Source organism: Laetiporus sulphureus, assembly GCF_001632365.1.
Source record: "Laetiporus sulphureus 93-53 unplaced genomic scaffold LAESUscaffold_17, whole genome shotgun sequence".
Taxonomy (NCBI): domain Eukaryota; kingdom Fungi; phylum Basidiomycota; class Agaricomycetes; order Polyporales; family Laetiporaceae; genus Laetiporus; species Laetiporus sulphureus.
The window spans coordinates 186,324-205,575 of NW_024468526.1; the positions used below are offsets into that span (position 1 = coordinate 186,324).

Sequence of the window (19,252 nt, forward strand, 5' to 3'; positions counted from 1 at the left end):
CCATCTCAGATGCACAGCCGCTGGGCGTTGCATCCTCCGAGGCCCACGCCATTGGTATGACGAGCATCAGATGACGCGTTTCACTTGTGTTTACCGACAATATACACGGCGTTGTGGGCCTACTCCTGTGGGACAGGCCGGGACCTTTGAATATTGAGGGTACGGTGCTTCGCCCTTACTCGTGAACATCCTAAAACTCAACGATGAGCACTAACAATCAATACCACCGCTGCATAATTGAAATATGAGAGGTGCGTGTCTGATGTCGATGTTCGATCATCGTCGCTTCAACATACGCGCCAAACCGTGTGATGAGCGCATAAAGGCTGCTGTATTATCAGCATATCAAGCTAACACAAAAATCCGCTCGCAACAAGAGGCGAAGAGCATAGCTGACCAACGCTTCCTACCTACCGAATAGTGCCCTGTAGAGCGCATGCAGCACGTCTCCGTGCTCAGTCCCCCCTGCACGCAGACTCTTTTTTTCACGGCGAGTGATGCGCCATCCGATGCATCGACCAGGTTACGGAGAGCCATTTCGAGCCGATAAAAGCCAGCACAGACAGATTACACAGCTAACATCGACTGCAACGCCGCATATATGCGTGTTGTTTGATCGCCGTCAGTCGCACTGAGCATGCCAATCACAGCTGACGCTGGACGCCACAACGAAGGGGAAGGCAGAAAGATGACACGCACAGATGATTTAACTCATTGCAGCTCGTGCTGTCCGCTGTGCAGAGTGGCACGCGACTTAGTGAGAGCCACGGCGGCCTTCAGCGATCGTCGGAAGTCGCCCCTACATTGTCGCAGTGTATGGTAAATGACCTAGGTGCTGGAACATTCGACATTGCATCCAGTCTAGGTTCTTCTTTAGCATGAAACGCAGGTCAAGCAATGAAGTCATGAAACGCAGAGCACGAACCTGACGCGGCTGTCACTGATGAGATCGTCGTCAACCATGGCGCTCGTCAGCTATCGGTGACTAGCATGTTGAACGTCGCGACGGGGGTTGAGCATGATTGTCTAACCAGAGTCGAATTGGGAGAGGAATGATACGAGCACCGAAAGCATGAATATGGACGCCTCCGCTGCCTATCATGCTACGCTCATCTTGAAGTCGCTGAGGAATTGCGCTATCGGTCAGTTCTGTCTTGCGACACCGTTTCTCGCCTTCGGACACTGGCAGGTGCTAAAATTGATCAAGTACGATGTTGTCCATCGGGTCGTATCCGTTGCGATGGCGCGATCCGAGAGATCTTATCAGCGAGGTACGTTGACACCGCTGACAGAGGTAGCCGTGTGGTCCTTTGAGGCATCCGGAAAAGCCGGTCGTTATCTCTGTGTTGTGGCAGCACATGGCAGCAGCGGCCGCTCACGTCGGGCACGGACTATAACCGGGCGACGTCCTACCGATTCCGAAGAAGAACTGCGCAGACGTCGGACGCCAAGCCTCGGGTCGAGGGTTGCCGGAGGGTTGCAGGGCGCGAACATCAGGATCAGGAAAGGAGCGGGACGATGGAGACAGGGCAGCGGAGAACGCATTGGAAGAGAGAGGACGCACCGAGTGAATTCTACGTGGCGGGATCGTGCGCGGCGATGTGCCTGGCATTGGCGCGCGAGTCCTCCCGGCCCTCGCCGCTGGGCGTGCGACCTTTCGGCGTCGGAACGGGAGGATGCGATTTGGCACCAAAGTAGGCCGGATTAGGCAAGATCCTGTAAACGATCGGGATGTCGGGGAGGCGTGATCGGGCGGATTCATAGGGCCGACGCCGCCGTCGCCTTACGGTACGCCTCCCGACGCTCTCTCTCCAGCGCTAAGCTCTCCGCCACTCCCTTCGCCCGCCTCGTCATGTGCGCTGCGTCTGGAATTGGCTGCTCCTATGTTCGTCTCGTGTCTCGTCGATGTGCTCTCGCCCAACCATTTAGTTCCGCCTGTCCTACAAATGTCGAGCGGGACTCTGCTTGCCTCGACTTTTGATTGCGTATCGCAGCTCGTCCAAGCGGATGTGGGCCGCGCGCACTACGCCAATGACGTTCTCGGAGCCTATCCTGTCCAATCACAAGGCCAACGTCAATAATCAAATTCATGCTCACCCCTCTCCGACCCAACAGCTTCACATCCTCCCCGAGCTTCAGCGCTCACTAGCACTGGTCAGATGCTCCTTGTACAGGTCAATTCTTCGTTTGATACTCAGTTTGACCGATCCATGCCGTACCATGAATGTGTGCATGATACCACGGTCAGTGATTGTTCCGAGACCCCCGTTCTTGCGGAGTTGCAGCGTATGCGCTGAGATGCCTCTCGTCTGTTCCAAATTTAACGCTGGCATGGCGTTTCATCAGACTCTGCATGCGAGTGCTGATCCCGACCTCGACTCCGCAAGCAGCAGATTGATCCTACGACTTCACCTGACCGGATTATCTCCAATTAATCCATCAGGCCTTCCATTTGTGTCTCTGTTTATCTGACATAACCCACGACAGGGTCGCTCACAGATCATTGCAAGTTGCCAGCCGTCTTGTCGCTTACTTCGTATTCCGTCCGTTCCTTCTCGGATAGCGGTAGAATAATGACCGAATAGCAGGTGGAGCATTGGACATGCCGTGAGTGACGGAGTTAGAGCGTATCTACGTCCCGCATCATATGGATCTTCGTCGGTGTGTCCTCCTCTTCCCTTCTCAAAGCTGCGCGATGCGATGCAATCCGGACGGTCTATCCTCTCTGAGGCAGACGAGACGAGAGCGATGGTGGAGCTGCAGCCTTTCATCGAGGTCTCCGCCGTTCGTCATCCTCCCTGTCCCCCACTCTCGGTCGACCCTCGTTGTATCAATAACCGAGGCCATATCGGAGATAAGCACAGGCTCCGCCGTGAATGTGACGCCCCACCCGTCTTCATCGATTTTGTTCGCCCTTAATGACACCGCAACAGAACGGTGATGCGGTGACCACCATCTCCTCCAGTCTCCAATCGTGGACGCCAAACCACGCGGGCCGCGTCTCTAATCAGGCCTAGGAGCAGTGCTAACGCCAACGTCACACAGAAGACGCCGAAAGGGGTCCTAACTATTGTGACGGTGAGAACACAGGATCTTCCATTTTGTGTATATCACATCCGGTAAAACTACGTGTTCGTATACAGGCTAGGAGTTACCGTCAACTCTCGAAGCGTCATCCCACATATCCAAGCGTACGCAAGTGAAGGCTTTTTTTTTCAGAACGTGCAGGAATCAAACGACGCTCGACGGGCACATCTCTCCTTTATCGTTGACGAACGTTGAAACGACAGCGCCTCGGGGCGGGGCCTGTCCATGTAGCTGAGAGGCTTACATTCGAAGACCTACATCTCACCTTCCGCGTCCTGCATGTCGTTCGCAGCCACCTCGTATAATTCAACTTCAATGGTCACGACGAAGCGCGGTCGCGGTCGCGGCGAATAAGCATGGCAAAGCAGACGTTCACATCAGCCTAGTTGAACGATCCCTGCGCTGGGGGTTCGGGGTTCTCAATTAGACGAGGTCGCCAACAGACTCGCGGCTATGCCCATATACATGGAAACTATCATCATCATTTGACAATGAGATGTAGATGTAATAAAAGTAACAAAACATTTTACAGGACAGGACGTCTCTCGCGTGCAACTCGCAAAACAATTGAGGTCCATGCGCTGTTATCATCAGCAGCTGGTCCATACAAAGATACATGAGCGATGGTCAGTCTGCGAAGATCGGTCAGGGGTAGAGATGCAAGCCTGACAAGCCACACCTCTACACAGACCTGAGAGACTCTATCGTGAGCTAACGCCGGTCATCATCATCACGACGTCGACGGTGTTCACGATGGCTCTCGGTGTAGAGTCTACTGCCATCGAGGGTGAGGAAACTGACGTAGAGTCATGACGCTGTCCCTGTCACCTGCCGGAAGAAACTGGCACTGAAGTTGGGATTATGAAACTCGAACTGATGAAAATACAGATGACGGGGACCTAGGCGATCGCGAGACTTGCAGAGCCATGTCGCCATCCGATGCGCCCATGGTGTATCCCCAGCGCCGCCAAGCCGGTTGATCTGGCGAGGTCTGCAGAGCAGGTTGAAGGCGTTCGCTGAACGGCGAATCACCACCTGTAACTTACTGGGCGGCGCTTCTATCGTGCCCCACCGTATGCGGCACACGTCCAGTAACATGAGCAGTGGAGAGAGATTTCACTGCTGCAGGACCATATCGGGACTGTCAGATGTAACGTCCAGCAATCAAATAACCCGTACGGAAGAAGCACCTGACAACGCGTCTGAAAGCCCTACTAGACATCTTCTGCCGCGAGCTATGAATTCAATATACTTTTGTGTTCGTCTAAGACGCGATAGTCCATGGGCACCAGGCGCATGTCGAAGTCATCGAGAGGGCCGTTCAGAAACGAACTTGTGCGACTGTAACTTTTGGGATCGACCAGCAAGTCGGACGGCAAATCGAATTCGTCAAGGGAATTTCACGATCGCACATGTTGATCAGCGTCCTTGATTTAAATCCATGGAAAGACATGTAGCCGAGTGGTAGAGAGCCAAACACAGCATGTGAGACTGCAGAGTCCGGGTGTGAGGAAGTCATCGTGAAGATAGTCGAGGATAGCGCCCCAAGGGGCAGCCTACCTGGGGAGGATGCCAGACCGAGTCGACATCCGACGTGAGTGCAGTATAATCGTAGAACAGTAAGAACAGAGCGAATGCCCCGACACGCGGGTGAAAGCTGGATGAGATGCGGCAGGATGTCGGAATCGTTATTGTATCCTGAAAAATCGGTGTATGATTGGCGATAATTCGACGTCTCATTGAGTGGTGCTCACGAGTCAGTGAGGACCCGCAGGGAGTGGTGATGTCTGCACAACCGCGGAGTTGCCACTTTTGGCACTTATGCGCGCGGATCCAGCAGCGCGTTCAATGTTTACAGGTATTGGAAGCGACCTACATACTGGCAAGTGCATGCCCCCTCCTAAAAGAGACACCGCTCGCGAAGATAATTTAGCCATCCATAGTTTTCAACCTCCATCCTGGACGATATGCTTTCATTGGCATAGCCTCGGAATCGAACGGCATCGTTTCCTTGCCAGCAGTCAACCAATTTTCCAGGATCCTGATTTCCTGGGATCGTAGTACTCAGCGTCGCTCAAATTGCATAGTGAGAGATAATTTCGTTCCCAGGGATCGTTTGAGCTGCGTAAGCACCGGAGTGATGAAGTCGGAAGAGATGCACCGCCACGTCGAGTGAACTTGCGTGCGCAGGTTGTTGACAAGTTGTCGTCCTTTCACTTACGCTTGGGGGCTGGAGCTTGGATGCGGCGTCGGACATCACACGTGTTCTCGCAATCACTCACCCAACTGTTGAGTCTTGTCGCACTGCACCACAGAGCTCTTTGTCAACGCGTTCTATTCCCTTGCCATCCATACATGTCCTCTGCCAGCCTGTTCCTTCTAGTCCCGGTCCCCGCGTCCTGGATCGTACAACTACAAGTCAGTTCTTTGCTCAGATCCTCAGTAGCACTCTGCGGGGAATTACCATCGTTCGGTCCTCAGCTGAGGCAAATGAAGCCATCATTAGATCGCAGACCGAGCGAGGAGAGCTTGGGACACGTACAATATGTCTTTGGTTCTTTCGAGAGGGTCTTGAGCCTTGGTATTCAGTTCTTGATTCTTGAACAAGAGGGTCTTGAGCCTCGGTATTCAGTTCTTGATTCTTGAACAAAACCGGGGCGTCTGCGGGTGAACGTGAATCAGAGGGATGTGGCGTGATTAGAATCAATGTAAGAACACCAGCCTTGATTTTTTCGACAATTTTGAGCTTTCAATCCAGGATCCGGGTCTCGAGGAGATGTAGGTCTCTGAGTGGCAAGTCAGTATTGAGTGCAACATACGGCGAAGATGGTCGAAATCGTTCCGCAGCACGAACCTTCTCTCCTTTCGAACGTCGTTATCTTCTCCGGCATAAGCAGCCGGTCAAGAGGCTGAGTGTCGTCCAGCACCCAAACGAAAGGCAAGCAATGGAGGTGAAAATGCATGTCTCTGCTGATTGTCAGGCGTCCCATGCAGGCAACGGGACATATGGCTCTGCTGATCATCGGGATTTCCGAGGTATTGAGTCTGCCTAATGAGCTCTATTCCTCACATCCACGTAGGGGAGCGCTTGAGCTGATGAAAGGCAATGCCGAAGAGGAGTATTGTCGCAGAATGAAAGCTGAGCACCGATTTATAGAAGCATTGTCGGATGTAAAGGATATGAGTATCGCTGGCACAGGTGAAGGGGGCCACCATCTATAGGGCCATCGATTTGAATCAATCCACAGCATCCAACCCGCAATGTGAGACAGTAACGATAAGTCCAGCCCGCGAGGATGCAGACCACGCCCTGGCATGGCATCAGACTGAACTTCGTACACGATGTGGTGCGAGCTCGTTTTGAAGGAAGCCATGCCTGAACAATCTGCTGCGCGGACTGAGGACAACGACTTGCAGTAGTTCATCGATGATATGCAGATACCGTATGTGGAAGTGGGTCAAGCACGAGCGAACGAAGAAGCGAGAGGATTATGGCACAATGTGAATACGGTGCCTCTTCGTGGGTGTGGTAAGCGAAGGGTAGTGCTTCAAGTCGACAGTGGTCCTCTCGCTGGACGATCTCTCGACGACTTTTTGTACCGTTCAAATGTGAAGAGATAGCGAAAAAGAATGCGGTTGATATTATTTTCAACTTCTCATGTGGCATTCCGCCTGAGTCTTGTAAATAATATTTAGAAGCCTGCTCCCGACAATGACTGCTAAATGCCAAAAAAAAAACAAAAAAAAAAAAACAATGACTGCAGTTCTGAGCTTGAGCAGCGAACCGGGTTTGTGTGTGGGCACCGCAACGCCTGAGGCTGAAAATGCCAGCCGTCTTTCGGGTTTCGCATTGCTGGACAGCCGTCCATCGGTCTGCAATGTCCATCAAAGTCGCAGACTGAAAGAGAAGAGATGCTTTGTGATCTCGTGGGCTTGTCCATCTTACGGTAAGACTACAAGAGACGATGAGCGTCCGTGTGCACAGCAGATTGTCTACATGTAAGTTGGACTTGCCATCGCAGCTGCGAGACCTCATCGATTCATCGCTATATCTTCTATCGACGGCACAGATGCGTCCATGCAGGCGAGAGGACAATACAGAGCATACGAGTCGCAAGTTGAATGGAGGGCAGTGGAGACTTTGATCGACCGGAGCTGCCTTGTGCGCGATTTCCTGTCACTTCGGAAGCACAAGTAAGCGAGTTTGGCGAGAAATGCATAAGGAGGTGAAGATTGAAAGATGCCATCGCGAGTATTCCATGTGCGCATGATGTTCGGAGAGCTAGCGAAGGGGCACTTCGGGATCGAACATGGCGGCAGGACGGCGGCGCGTCGCGGGTCGAGCAGAGTGTGTTTGCAGCAAGTCGCCAGGCGGTACATGGTAGGAAGTGGACAGAGTATATATGCAATGGTAAAGTATCAGAGCTCCGTCGACGTCGTTTCGAGTAGGCGTCGCCACCAAGTCGCCTCAGCCCTCGTGCGTGGCTGCTCGCATGCGAGCGGTGGCGCTACGAACTTTGTGGCGCATGATCTGCGCGGTGACCGGTGACCTCCGTGCTCCTCCTCCTCCTCCGTGCCACCAGCCGCCTCTGCTTGCTCAACAATTCGACGGTCGTCCCACATCTCGTAGAAACACTCAGAGAAGGATTGCTGAAGATCGACTGGATCTGTGCCGAAAGGTTTCTCTGCTCCTATCTTTATCGAGCTGGTTAATTTCCCTCGACAAACTTTGCGGTTGAAAGGTTCTCTGAGGTTGCTCGATGGCTTCCAGGATCCCATTTTCGAACCCATAACCAAGAAGAGGGCTGGCGTGAGGCACATGCGAGTGCTGAAAATCTCCGGTGTTGTCGACACGAGCGGAGGCGACTTGAACCTCTGCAACCACCGCGTACGGTGCAGCGGCCTGTACTACTCGCGCCTCCCAAGACAATGCTGCCTGGAGGGTTGACTCGATGTCTCATGGACAGCATGGGGAGTGTATGTTACTACGCGAGAGTCGTGAACGACAGTCTTCGACGTCGTTCGTTATCGAGACAGACAGAGGTATGTCCTGCTCGACCTGCATAGTCTCGCTCCTCTTTCAGAAAGGTATCTGCGCGGTTTGGATCTGATGAAAAAGGGTGGAGTGCGATGCGATTGTCCCTTCACATCGCATATCCGAATGTGGAGCTGAAGAGCATCTCTGTGACATGCTGTAGCGCGTCTCGTGCTGGCGCTGGATGCGAGGCAGACTGCCTCAAGCATCCTGCATCCGCGGCCTAACGTTGCCATATAAAAGGTGCTGTCCGAGCGTCATATTGCTCGCTTGGAGAGTGGTCTTGACGGACATCCTGTCTTGGGGGTTGGGATTTACTGTATGCCACATGGGATTTTGATGGTCCTTCATCTACTGTATCACCCACGGGGTCGATATGTGGGGATACACAATATACAAATTGAATCATCCATCATCTATAGACGAACGGGCCACAAACCGCATTGGGCGCTTGCTGTGACATCCTGTCACCCGTGACAATGTTGTTGGGTCCGTGCTCCCTTTCCTGCAGAGAGGTCGTTATGGGGCGAAATTTGTCCTAGGAAGCAGAATAATTAGTTGAGAGGCATAACTCAATGTCTCACATTGATATTCCGAGGCGTCCTATATGGAGTACCGCATTTCATGAGATGAAGAGGCCGATCGGCGATGGGTATCTGTGGATCGATATGTCGTTCATAACGGGTCGACGTCGGACGCGAGTTGAATCATCCATACAATATCTATGTTGGGCCCACAAAACTTGAGTTTAGATGTTGATCACCCGTGTGGTCCATTAGCTGCGCCCTCGGGACGCCAAGCGCACCGCTCACAGCAGCATTTGCACCCTCTAATTCCGCTGCCTTTGAATTTATTGATGGCTGATTTTCTTGCATTCTGCAGTGGACTCGACGCGTGTGTCGACCGTTCGAATTTTGAAGCCGCAGCAAGAGGTAGCAGGTGAAGATAAGCTGGCGCGCGACATTGTTCGCGGAAGCAAAGTCACCAGGGTTGCGGGGGAGCCGCGGGAACAAAATAAGGGCGTCGCATCGTCTGGCTGTGCGCCGCTTCAATACATGCCTTTCCCCGCGCGCAGAGACCAAGTCCGCTGCCCCTGCGTAATTCTCTGTTCTCGTTGGATGCTACGGAACGATGGATCCTCGACTGTCTACAGCCCATGGGCCGCTCCAACGCACTCATTACACTACTTCAGGGTACTAGTTGAAAGTCCCCCGCCGTCTCAGCACTCCCAATTGGCGGCCTTGAACACAGCTGCCGCAGCCACGTCATTTATCAGCTCCGTCTTGACTGGTGGCAACTCTGAGCTGCAGCCTATTTCTGTTCGCTTGACGGATTCGCACACTAGAGTACTGGATTCTGCGTCTGCTCTGCTATCGTTCAAGCTATCGAGAAGGGGATCTATTCTACTCGATGACAAAGCCGCTTCGTTTGTCCAGATAGTGCGTGTTTGCCTTGCTGACTCTGCCGTTGATTACTCGATCTTTCTTCCTAGGCGGCGGTTGACTATTCTAACGCTTAACGCTGGAAGCGCCCACCGCGCAGCTTCTGGTCAACGCCGTCGTCAATTCGGAGCTTTGAGTACCGCTTGTGGAGATCGAGACGGCTCCATCTTCAGCATCGTCTGGAGTTCAATGTTGTCGTGAGTTCGTGCACATACTTCTCTGATAGCTCGCAGAACGGAAGGATTCTCTCCTCTCCACCGTCATCGCTGGATTACTCCGAATAGTTCCTGTGAGTGTCCCTTCTGTCTTCTCCTCCGACGAACGCTAATCGATGCATATGTTCTACAATGAGTTGCAGTAGTCAACGGCTCATTGATAAGACACGCATTGTGGCGGGCTGGCCTCTGAACTCGACATTCAGGATCGTTCGATGTGCGACTTGCAGTTGGATGAGATCTGGAAGAGTGTCGCGTTAAGATCCGCAAGGTCGTGATGGATCCGTTAGTTGCAGTGTCTTCGAGAGGACGTTGGCACACAAAGTTTTATTATATTGTAAGCTGTGCAGTTTCTTTGCTTCCGTAACGATGCGCTCATTGTCGGCCCAGTTTGGGATCGTGGGTCCATACTGCTATCTTTGCTCTCGACTTTGGTGAATGATCTTCTTGCTTGCAAAAATATCTCTGCATTAGCGTTGCTTGCGTTCGCGTGCGGTATGCTGTCTTCATCCTATGTTATGACTTGCTAGACGTTAACGCGACTTGGGCTGCTTTTTCTGAGCTTGCTTGAGATATTGGGGAATTGAATGTCTTCCTCACGCAATGGAGATCCTCGCATGGATCGATGAGGCGTTCATTTTTTTTAACCTAAAGTGCTGATGCTTTGCAAGGTCTAATGCGTCGGTAGACACATTACCGCTTCGGTCTGGTCTTCATGTATGCTTCGCGTCAAACGTTCCAACGCCGTGGACATTGCAGTGCTGGTGACATTTTCGAACAGTGATCGTTGTGAGCATCTTCTTGCTCTGCCGCAATGCCTTCTACTTGCACGCACAGCGAGACCGGTTTGCTTGATGATCTTGAGCGTTGTAACGAACTCGCACAAATTCGGTGCAGTCACGCTATCTCGGTGCAATGCTATCTATTTCTCTGCCATCGCTTGCTCCCAATTCAAGTACATACTGAAAGATCGCAGGGCAATCTATAATACTGGATCCTCGACGCTAACGACGTGCTATCATGTTGAGCTCTCGATACACTCGGCAGCGGGCTAAGTAGAACCGAGAATAGGTTCAACTTCAAGGCTAATCACATTTTATGAACTTGAACTTACCGTGGGACTCCTTGTACAGCCAATGAGTCGTCGGTACTGTCTTGTGCAAGATCATCGAGGCTAGCTAAACCATGGCCCTATGTTCATGGCAATCTAGCATTGCGCGACAGTCATGGAAGATGTTTGTGCACTAGCGGCTCATTCGCAAGCAGAAGAGTCCAAATTATTGGTGGAATGGGATGTTCGAGACATTCGCCTCCGAGCCCGAGAGAGAGGACACCATTACAGAATAGAGGAACAATGTGAAAATCAGAGCAATTTACTGGAGTTGAACGCCGGATAAATGTATACTGGGGAGAGAAGAAACTTGGAAAAGATCGAGGGCAATGCAAACTGAGAAATGCAACTGGCCCAGGAAATCGGCCAAGAAAGGTCAAAAGAGCGCGTCGCGACGCGCCGTAAGAGTCACGTGAAATAGAAATGAGATCACGGGGCACTATTCACGTGCAGCCACAGTGGCTACGCCACGAGGCTACGAGACGGTAGGATTTTTCTCACGCTGCGATTGGGCTTTTCACGGAACAAGTGATTTGCGTTTACCATCATGGTAGTCTTGTTTATAAGGTAGTAGATTCGATGCCGACATGGCCCGCTACGAGTCATGGACTTGTCGGCGATGTTTCACGAGATGTATGGTGGCATACTGGAAGAAGCGATGCTGGATGGGTTGATCGAGCAGGTGCAGAAGTTTGTGTTCTTCCACCGACAGAGCGCTACCTTCTTTTCAAAGAGGTGGGCATCGATGTTTTTGGGAGATGGGAAAGCCAAATTGACAATTCACCTAGACGTTAGAGATGCGTTCCTGAAGCATATCTATTACCGTCGTCTAACCCACTGCTCGGTGCAATTCCATCTTCCGGTACCGCGATTTGATCGCCGATGCTCCGAATCATCTTGATACCGTGAGCCAGATTTATCCAGTCTTTGTACTCATAGTCACGATGACGAAATTCTGGCAACATAAGAGAGAATATGCTCTTCGGCAGTACTCTGCTGTGGCACCACGTGAACGGACGGCACACCGGCGCTAACATGGCCGGCACAGATCTGTGGCGGCCACATGGTCGACATGCAAAAGTGGCCTCCAGTCCATGCCTTTGATTGGACACCCAAATCGCGCTAATGGAGTACCTGCGTGTTTTTCAAGAGCCGCATCGTGTCGACGTCTCAGATTCTTTTCATCTCATTGTCTCTTCAGGTTGCGCTATTGTACAGATGGCATCCTACAATGCACCGCTAGGACAAGTGGATAGTGGATGCATATGATACCAGAACCTGTACTACAATGTATAGATATAACTGAGAATGAATGTGGGAATACATTTTGCTTCTGAACGGAAATGAAAAATCAAATCAGTTTGATGTTGTTGTGTGGCCACTGCCAGATTGGGAGCGCTTATGGCCACTCAAGCACGTGGCACTGTGGCAATCTGTTCGTCGTTCGGGATCGCACTATAAATGAGGCCAAGGCCACCGAGTGCTCAGATCATGAGCGGCGTTTAATCCCAGGCCTCTGGCAAGGTGCGACATTCCTCTTAAAAGCAGCAACCACTAAATCAGACGTATTCGCGTACAGAACGCGGTAGCTAGCCCCGAACTCTCGTCCCTCGCTCACTCTATCAGCCCTCCACTTACTACGCACAGATGGCATCTATAAATCCTACAGATCCATATTATACTCCCACATCCTTGCTACAGATTCCCAATCAGGGCCCCAGCTATCCCAACTCGCCAGCCTATGGCAATCCATCGCAATCCATGGCGCAGCCAGCACACATTCCTCCAACGGAGCGACCTTGGATATACCCTCATTCTTTGGCGCAGAGTTATCACTCCAGTGCCGTGCCTCAGTTACTAAAATCTCCCGAGCAGAGTCTTGGCCTTGTCGACGCGCCAACTGACCCCGGAAAATTGCCATTATCCATGACACCCAGTCAGTCAGCACGGATCTCTCCAGAGCAGCCGCCTTGGGTTTGGGGAGATCATCCGCCTTGGGGAGAGCAGCCTCCTCCCTTGCTGAATGGCCCTAGTCTTCATTTGGTGTTGAAGTCCCTGCGGGCTCCTTTCCCACTCTACTATGACTATAGCGTGTTCATGGAAGTCGACCCACCGCCCGCGTCCTTCCGTCTCCCACAGGAGATTCACGACGCGATCTTAGACCATCTGCATGCCGATTTCCTCACGCTCAAGGTCTGCAGTCTTGTCTGCCGCGCGTGGCTGCCGACGACGAGACTGCATCTCTTTCACTCCATACGCCTCGCGGACATGAGTCAGTTCTGCTACTTTTCTCACCTCCTGAACGTAATGGGCGAGGAGACCTACCGGCTCGTGAACTTTTGTAGATCCGTACGCGCGCTGGAGGTCGTCGGCAACGTGTTCGGCAATATGAACATGCTCGAGGTCGGGCATTCCCTGTCACGGCTCGAGCAGGTGCACCATCTGACACTGAATAGCTTCAATCCGACAACGTGGATCTCGGATGATTTTTTGAACGCGCTGGCCATCACGTTTCCGGGCGTCACGATGCTGAAACTGCTGGACGTCGAGTCGCGTGCCACGCACATATTCTCGCATTCACTCTATCTCTTTCCGAAGCTCTCTAGTATCCACGTCATCAACCGGGACAGATATGGAAAACATGTGTTAGTCCCACCTAGGGAGGAGCTGATTCCTGATGTCAGCTTGCTGCAAAATAGCGTGATTACGATCGATACGCTGGAGCTGGGGGCATCGACTTACATGCTTCTGTTCATGAAGCAGCTCTCCCGCGCTCCATTCCGGCTTAACGTGCGAAGGCTGTCCGTGTTGTGGACCGATGACAGATCCCAGAACATGTTTTCGCTTCTCCACGGTTTCTTCAAAGCGATCGTGGGGCCGTCGCTGGAATACCTGCACATTGCCGTCTCCGGCTTTGACCGGACTCAGCTTGGTGAGTGGCACTCTACGCTAGGAAGTCGTCTCTGACTCCAGATATCAAACACTCGTCAGATGGTCTCGTGGTTGAGCTCAACGCACTGCCACTTGCCAATCTACGCACGTTCATACTCGATGAGGTGTATCTAAACCCGCCGCTCGTCGCAATGCAGAACAATATCCTCGTCATCAAAACGCTGATGCTCCTCGAGCAGAACTGTCCTACCTTGGAGCACTTCGAGCTGCGTCTCGTACTAGATCAGACAGTCCCGGCTTCCAGGGGCGTCTACACGCTGGCTGGGCTCTTCCTCTTCGGTTCGTTCTCGCCTGACAATGGGCCCAAGCCCATAGGGTTGACGTCCCTCGACGGGCTCCGGTGGAATCTGATCGATCTCGCGCTCGAACGCTTGGCTGGGCGATGCCCGAAGTTCGACGTCACGTTTGCGCTGCGCGCGGTTAACATTGACGTGTTTTATGGGGACATGGCTGCCGATGCTGCACTGGCGATTGAGCATGCGATCACGAGCCACTTGCGTTCTTCTTACGGTCATAAGGCGCGCTCTTCGTATGCGCTGGACCCGACCGAGCACAGTTTTGAGGTATTGATGGATGTTGTATTCCTGCGCAAGGGCAGGTGAAAGTCGTCCGTGCTCCAGAACGTGTATAGAGCCTGGGAATGTTTCCCTCTTCCTTTTCATGTCCTCGACGGTGTACGCAACAGGCTGAGTTGATTTCGTTAGGCATCGGATTTATGTATGTAACAATAGTGTATAGAGGTTCTCGGAAGTTGGCAGAACATACGCGCGAACTCGACACTTCTTCGTTGAGAGTTTGACATTGCAGCCGTAGATGCTTTGTTGGTGTGAAATGTGGAATACAAGCGACGGAATGGCACATGAGCCTTGACTAGTACGCACCACTGTCACCTTCTGGGTGTCATTTGCTAATTCCAATTCTGTTTCCTGGCCTGTTCATGAATGGTCGAGGATATGGTGAGAACTTTGAACTGCGTGCCATACCGTACATGATGCATCGACATTGACTTCGAACAGGCGCGAATTTCTTCTCCCCCTTCACATCATACACTGCAGACATGAAGCAATTTGCGCATGTGGCAAATGCTTAGCAAATGTTGACAGGTTTTTTGCCTTTGTGATCTCAATTTGCTATGGTTCCTTCCCACATTCCATATTAAGTATTTGCATATAATATGTTAGAGGCAGAAATTTAAAATCGTATATTTTAAGAAATGACACCATCTTCAAACTCACCAAATACATTTAGAATTTGAGCGCTGTTGAATGTAATTGTACATTTTTGAATTCCAAACCATCACATATATAAAATACCCAGTAGCAGACAAAGGTGTAATTATGCCTACATTCTACTTCCCTACTGAAGTCATTCTAACCAAGATTACTAGAATGAAAGTCTTTCGTAATTACACCTTCATCTGCTACTGGGTATTTTATACATGTGATGGTTTGGAATTCAAAAATGTATGATTACATTCAACAGCACTCAAATTCTAAATGTATTTGGTGAGTTTGAAAATGGTGTCATTTCTTAAAATATATGATTTAAATTTCTGCCTCCAACATATTATATGCAAATACTTAATACGGAATGTGGGAAGGAACCATAGCAAATTGAGATCACAAAGGCAAAAAACCTGTTGACATTTGCTAAGCATTTGCCACGTGTGCAAATCGCTTCATGTCTGCGGTGATAATATTATCTCAAGTTTCAGGCCCCGGCATGATTCGTGAAGCCTCACGTTGACACGTGTTGCTCGGGCCACCCTGAGTCTTTGGATGGTCTTGCCAACAATGCATCTGCCGTGGCCCATCGCTGTCCAGAAGAGCTCGGCGGACAATCTATAAATAAATTGAGTTGGTTGAATCGGTGGGTTCTCGGTTTCTTGGTTGCTGAGATCGGAAGAGAGCTCTTCAGCCACAGCGAGTTTAATTACCAAGTCTTAATCTATATCATTTTACTAAATATGCAGTTCATGGCTTCGAATCTTCCTTCAACAACTTTGCGAACCAGCTATTCAACCTTGGCACGCATCTGAAACTTCAATGTTGGGGCGCATTGCAATGGCGTTCGCCGTTCTTCGTCGCTGAGCAGAACCTTAAGCTTTACTGTGGTGCATGTCTCGCGTTGTGAGCCAGTGCACTGTTGTCTTGAGAAGAGTTCAACAGCTGAATTATCAATAATCTCGTTGCTGCGTCAGTTGATGTCTTCTAATACACTACCAAATCTAACGTCTAACAGTTGCACAATTGCTGCTATGCAGATTTTTTGCGTCTAGCTCAGAACTGTTGCTTCAACCCGGCCACACCCTTCCTGCCGACACCTCCTCGCCCGACGAAGCCCCACTCAATCTGGTGCGGGACGGTGATCGTCACACCCAGATCCTCCGCAAACGCCCAGACGGCCCCGGGGTTCTTCTGGAACTGGCGTCCGACAAAGACGACGTCTGCCGCGCCCTGCGCAAGACATCGCGTCAGCATCCACGGCCCAGTTTCAGAAGCGTGCACTCGTCCCTCACCTGGTCGAGCACACTCTGCGCGTCGTTCCCGTCCGTGATCGAGCCCACGGCACTGACGAGGATCTTGTCGCCGTGTGCGCGCCTGACTGCTTCGGAGAACGGAACCTGCATGAGCGGTTTAAGCTTGAGCCTCTGCGCGGCATGGACGCCGCCGCTGGAGACGTCGAGCAAGTCGACGCCGTGCTCGGCGAGGGTGGGCGCGAGCCGAACGGTGTCCTCGATGCCCCAATGCTCATTCGGATAGACCTCCTCGAGCCAGTCTGTGGCGGAAACACTACATGGGAAATGTCAGGATGGAGAGAATCAGCACAGAAGAGACCAATATACTCACCAGACGAAGAGAGGCATTTCGGGAGTATGATCGCACGCAAGGCATCAACGATCTCAATCAGCAGCCGGATCCGATTCTCAAAGCTTCCGCCATACTCGTCCGTGCGCCTGTTCGCTTGCGGGTTGAGAAACTCGCTGATCAGGTACCCGTGCGCGCATGGATCTCGATGACGTCGCGCGCTCAGGGCGCCATCCGCGAACGCATGCACGACGCGCTTGACGCCGTCATGCGAAAGCTCCTTCGGCTTCGGGAAGTGTTCGTTGTACGGGATGTCGTTCAGACCCCAGACGTTGTCCGGCCAGCTGCCGTCGATCTCGGGCGCAGCGAGTGTAGAATGCAGCCATGGTGCGACCGTGGATGCCTTGCGCCCCCCGTGAGCGAGTTGGTCGGCGATCTTCTGGTTCTGGGAGTGGGCGAACTGGACGATCTCCTTCCAGGGCTGGATGTGCTCGTCGGACCAGATTCCGACGTCTTGTGGAGTGATACGGCCTTCTGGGACGACTGCGGTCGCCTCAACCACGGTCAAGCCGGGACCGCAGTGCCCGCAGGCGGATTCTGCGCGGGGATGAAGTAGGGAACATTGGGAGCGGGCGCGTTGACGATGAGTTCGCTGGCCATCTCTTGGGGAAGTATGAGTATTCGTCGTGCTGGGTACTGGCAGGGCCTTTATAATGGAGAAAATCCTCGCGTAGGAAGGCTCCTGGACTTGCATTACTCAGACGGTTTCGAGCGGGATGAAGTATTCTAAAGGGGACATCGCTGGATCACTAAGCAAATGACGGGTGTGATTGCTCAGCGAGCCTTCGGCGATGAAGCTTTTCCAGGAAAGTATCGTAATTCGGAAGCACTATGATACCAGCTAGGCGACAGTGGCCTCGATGACATTGTGAGCCAGAGCCGGTGGGTGTCATTACAGTGGGGTACTTCTTCGAGCCAGCCACGGTGAAGTTCAGTCCAAGCGCGAGAAACGAGCACTAGGACGAACGCTTGCTTACTAAGCAGGCAAAAGCGGAAGAGACGCGCTCACCTGACGTACGCGCGCTACGCCTCTTCCTCATCGCCACGATATTCGCTACCAATGCTGTGTAGTGCATTCTTTACCCACCCTCCCAACTCCTTGTTTTCTCAGCATGTAGTGGTGGTGTAGTCGTGCCTCCCTCGTCAGGCAGCTACGCAGCCGCTGTACGCTCGAGAGTTTCGGCCTAAACGCGCTCGGAAGCCCTGGATCGTCAGCCAGCGAATCAGGAGCCTGGCCACAGTTGCCAGGACCCCGGACACTGGCTGTCCAGACCCCGAGCACCGCTCCTTGCGTGGATGCACAAACCACGCGTTCGCCCAGCCGAAACCTCTCCTCCCACACCACTGACGTAGTTTCCCACGCTGTCCTATTCACTCTTCTCCACATCAGTGACTGCCAAGCTTAGGAAGCGGAGACGAGTGTGCTCGAACGAGGACGAGAGTTCTCTGCTCATGAAAGTCGGAACAACGCGAGGCGGACACGAGGCGGTGGCCACGCGTAAACAAATTGAGTTGCTTGAAATGGCAGGTCCTTCGCTTAGCGCTCAGCCACAGCGAGCTTACTGGCCGAGTCTCTATCTATATCATTTTTTTACTTGGTTCAACCTTCAGCTTCAAGTATCGCGATACATACTTTCAGATTCTCGAAAACACCGAAGGCTTATAGTATGGCACCTTTGATCAAGCGCTTGCGCTATTGCGTGAGCTCCGAGATTTCTGGACCTGGCAATTGGAGCACAAATTAAGACAGATGGGCGCAACTTGGTGAATCATACAGGCAAAAACCATCCCTGGTTCTTCTCGGTAGCTTTGGAGAACTGACATGTTCGTCATATTTAGCCTCCACTGCGGCCCCTTTTGCCGAAAGTCATGTAGAGTGCATTCACGCATGAATTTTGTCGACGGACGTAGTCCAGCCGCGTGAGCATGCTTCCACGGGCCAGACATCTGAGCCCGGAATTGTTGAGCATTCAGGCCTCAGGCTGCAAGCCGCGCTTCATCAGCGATCCATCGTGGTCGAAGAAGCACTCGACCTTCTGTTTGGACCTGGATCAGAGGCTCATACCGTCTATCGTTTCACTGCGGGTCTACCCATCGAATTGACACGACTGACATTGATTTGGTTGATCAGCGAGGATTAGTCTTGCTGGAAGGTCATTTGCAATTAATAGACGTCCAGTCACGAGTGGCACGAATTTCATGCTGAATGGTCGGTCTGTGGCGGAAGGAACATGATTGGGACACATATACAATTTACGATTGATCCTTCATTCGTCCGTAAGCTTAACATGTCATCCAGTACGGAGCGGCGTGCCATTCTATGCGAAGCTCGACGACTCGGTCACCACGTTGTCAAGCTCACCCACTGAGCCCTCCATGACCTCCTCTTCATGAGCAAAAGCCAGATCCTGTGGCGCGTGAGAGAACGTCCCTTCGCTCTCGAGTGCAGCTGCGGAGGCTTCGCGCAGGTCGAGTGCTAGCCGAGACAGTAACACCGAAGTGAGACTATCGCGTGTGCTCAGTCCGAGCTGCTTCTAGTATAA

At 52.1% G+C, this 19,252-nt stretch overlaps 7 protein-coding genes across 7 annotated transcripts; 4 read left to right on the forward strand and 3 right to left on the reverse strand.

Annotated features, from left to right (window-relative positions):
* Positions 1–1,072: 1,072 nt before the first annotated feature.
* LAESUDRAFT_758825 (uncharacterized protein) lies at positions 1,073–2,081 on the forward strand (the record flags this gene model as incomplete). Its single annotated transcript, XM_040912502.1, has 2 exons — positions 1,073–1,694; positions 1,765–2,081. The coding sequence occupies 2 exons, from the start codon at positions 1,073–1,075 to the stop codon at positions 2,079–2,081; spliced, it is 939 nt and encodes a 312-aa protein (XP_040764742.1).
* Positions 2,082–5,016: 2,935 nt separating this feature from the next.
* Positions 5,017–6,110, reverse strand: LAESUDRAFT_713835 (uncharacterized protein; the record flags this gene model as incomplete). The annotated part of the gene is made up of 5 exons (XM_040907021.1): positions 5,017–5,128; positions 5,370–5,486; positions 5,552–5,568; positions 5,630–5,748; positions 5,942–6,110. The coding sequence occupies 5 exons, from the start codon at positions 6,108–6,110 to the stop codon at positions 5,017–5,019; spliced, it is 534 nt and encodes a 177-aa protein (XP_040764743.1).
* A 1,583-nt stretch (positions 6,111–7,693) lies between these two features.
* LAESUDRAFT_725322 (uncharacterized protein) lies at positions 7,694–9,853 on the forward strand. Its single transcript, XM_040908803.1, has 3 exons — positions 7,694–8,130; positions 9,005–9,561; positions 9,615–9,853. Exons 1-3 carry the CDS (start codon positions 8,040–8,042, stop codon positions 9,639–9,641), a joined length of 675 nt encoding a protein of 224 aa, XP_040764744.1. The 5' UTR covers positions 7,694–8,039; the 3' UTR covers positions 9,642–9,853.
* Positions 9,854–12,987: 3,134 nt separating this feature from the next.
* Positions 12,988–13,191, forward strand: LAESUDRAFT_652307 (uncharacterized protein; the record flags this gene model as incomplete). Its single annotated transcript, XM_040904355.1, has 1 exon — positions 12,988–13,191. A coding segment is annotated over one exon (204 nt), but the record flags the coding sequence as incomplete, so codon positions are not given.
* A 662-nt stretch (positions 13,192–13,853) lies between these two features.
* LAESUDRAFT_127703 (uncharacterized protein) lies at positions 13,854–14,493 on the forward strand. The gene has a single exon (XM_040901275.1). It carries the CDS (start codon positions 13,974–13,976, stop codon positions 14,442–14,444), a length of 471 nt encoding a protein of 156 aa, XP_040764746.1. The 5' UTR covers positions 13,854–13,973; the 3' UTR covers positions 14,445–14,493.
* Positions 14,494–16,121: 1,628 nt separating this feature from the next.
* LAESUDRAFT_758828 (FMN-linked oxidoreductase) lies at positions 16,122–17,403 on the reverse strand (the record flags this gene model as incomplete). The annotated part of the gene is made up of 3 exons (XM_040912503.1): positions 16,122–16,298; positions 16,361–16,620; positions 16,692–17,403. 3 exons carry the CDS (start codon positions 17,401–17,403, stop codon positions 16,122–16,124), a joined length of 1,149 nt encoding a protein of 382 aa, XP_040764747.1.
* Positions 17,404–17,556: 153 nt separating this feature from the next.
* Positions 17,557–18,242, reverse strand: LAESUDRAFT_127713 (uncharacterized protein). Its single transcript, XM_040901276.1, has 2 exons — positions 17,719–18,242; positions 17,557–17,665 (listed from the first exon to the last, which is right to left on the reverse strand). The coding sequence occupies exon 1, from the start codon at positions 18,094–18,096 to the stop codon at positions 17,764–17,766; it is 333 nt and encodes a 110-aa protein (XP_040764748.1). The 5' UTR covers positions 18,097–18,242; the 3' UTR covers positions 17,557–17,665; positions 17,719–17,763.
* Positions 18,243–19,252: the final 1,010 nt, after the last annotated feature.

Excerpts from the sequence above, each read along its gene's own strand:
- LAESUDRAFT_127703 (XM_040901275.1), top strand. The coding sequence starts at position 13,974 with ATGCAGAACAATATCCTCGTCATCAAAACGCTGATGCTCCTCGAGCAG.
- LAESUDRAFT_725322 (XM_040908803.1), top strand. The coding sequence starts at position 8,040 with ATGTCTCATGGACAGCATGGGGAGTGTATGTTACTACGCGAGAGTCGT. Across the intron at positions 8,131-9,004 it reads CGTTATCGAGACAGACAGAG|TGGACTCGACGCGTGTGTCG; the intron begins GTATGTCCTGCT and ends TGCATTCTGCAG. Across the intron at positions 9,562-9,614 it reads CCGCTTCGTTTGTCCAGATA|GCGGCGGTTGACTATTCTAA; the intron begins GTGCGTGTTTGC and ends CTTTCTTCCTAG.
- LAESUDRAFT_127713 (XM_040901276.1), bottom strand. The coding sequence starts at position 18,096 with ATGTGGAGAAGAGTGAATAGGACAGCGTGGGAAACTACGTCAGTGGTG.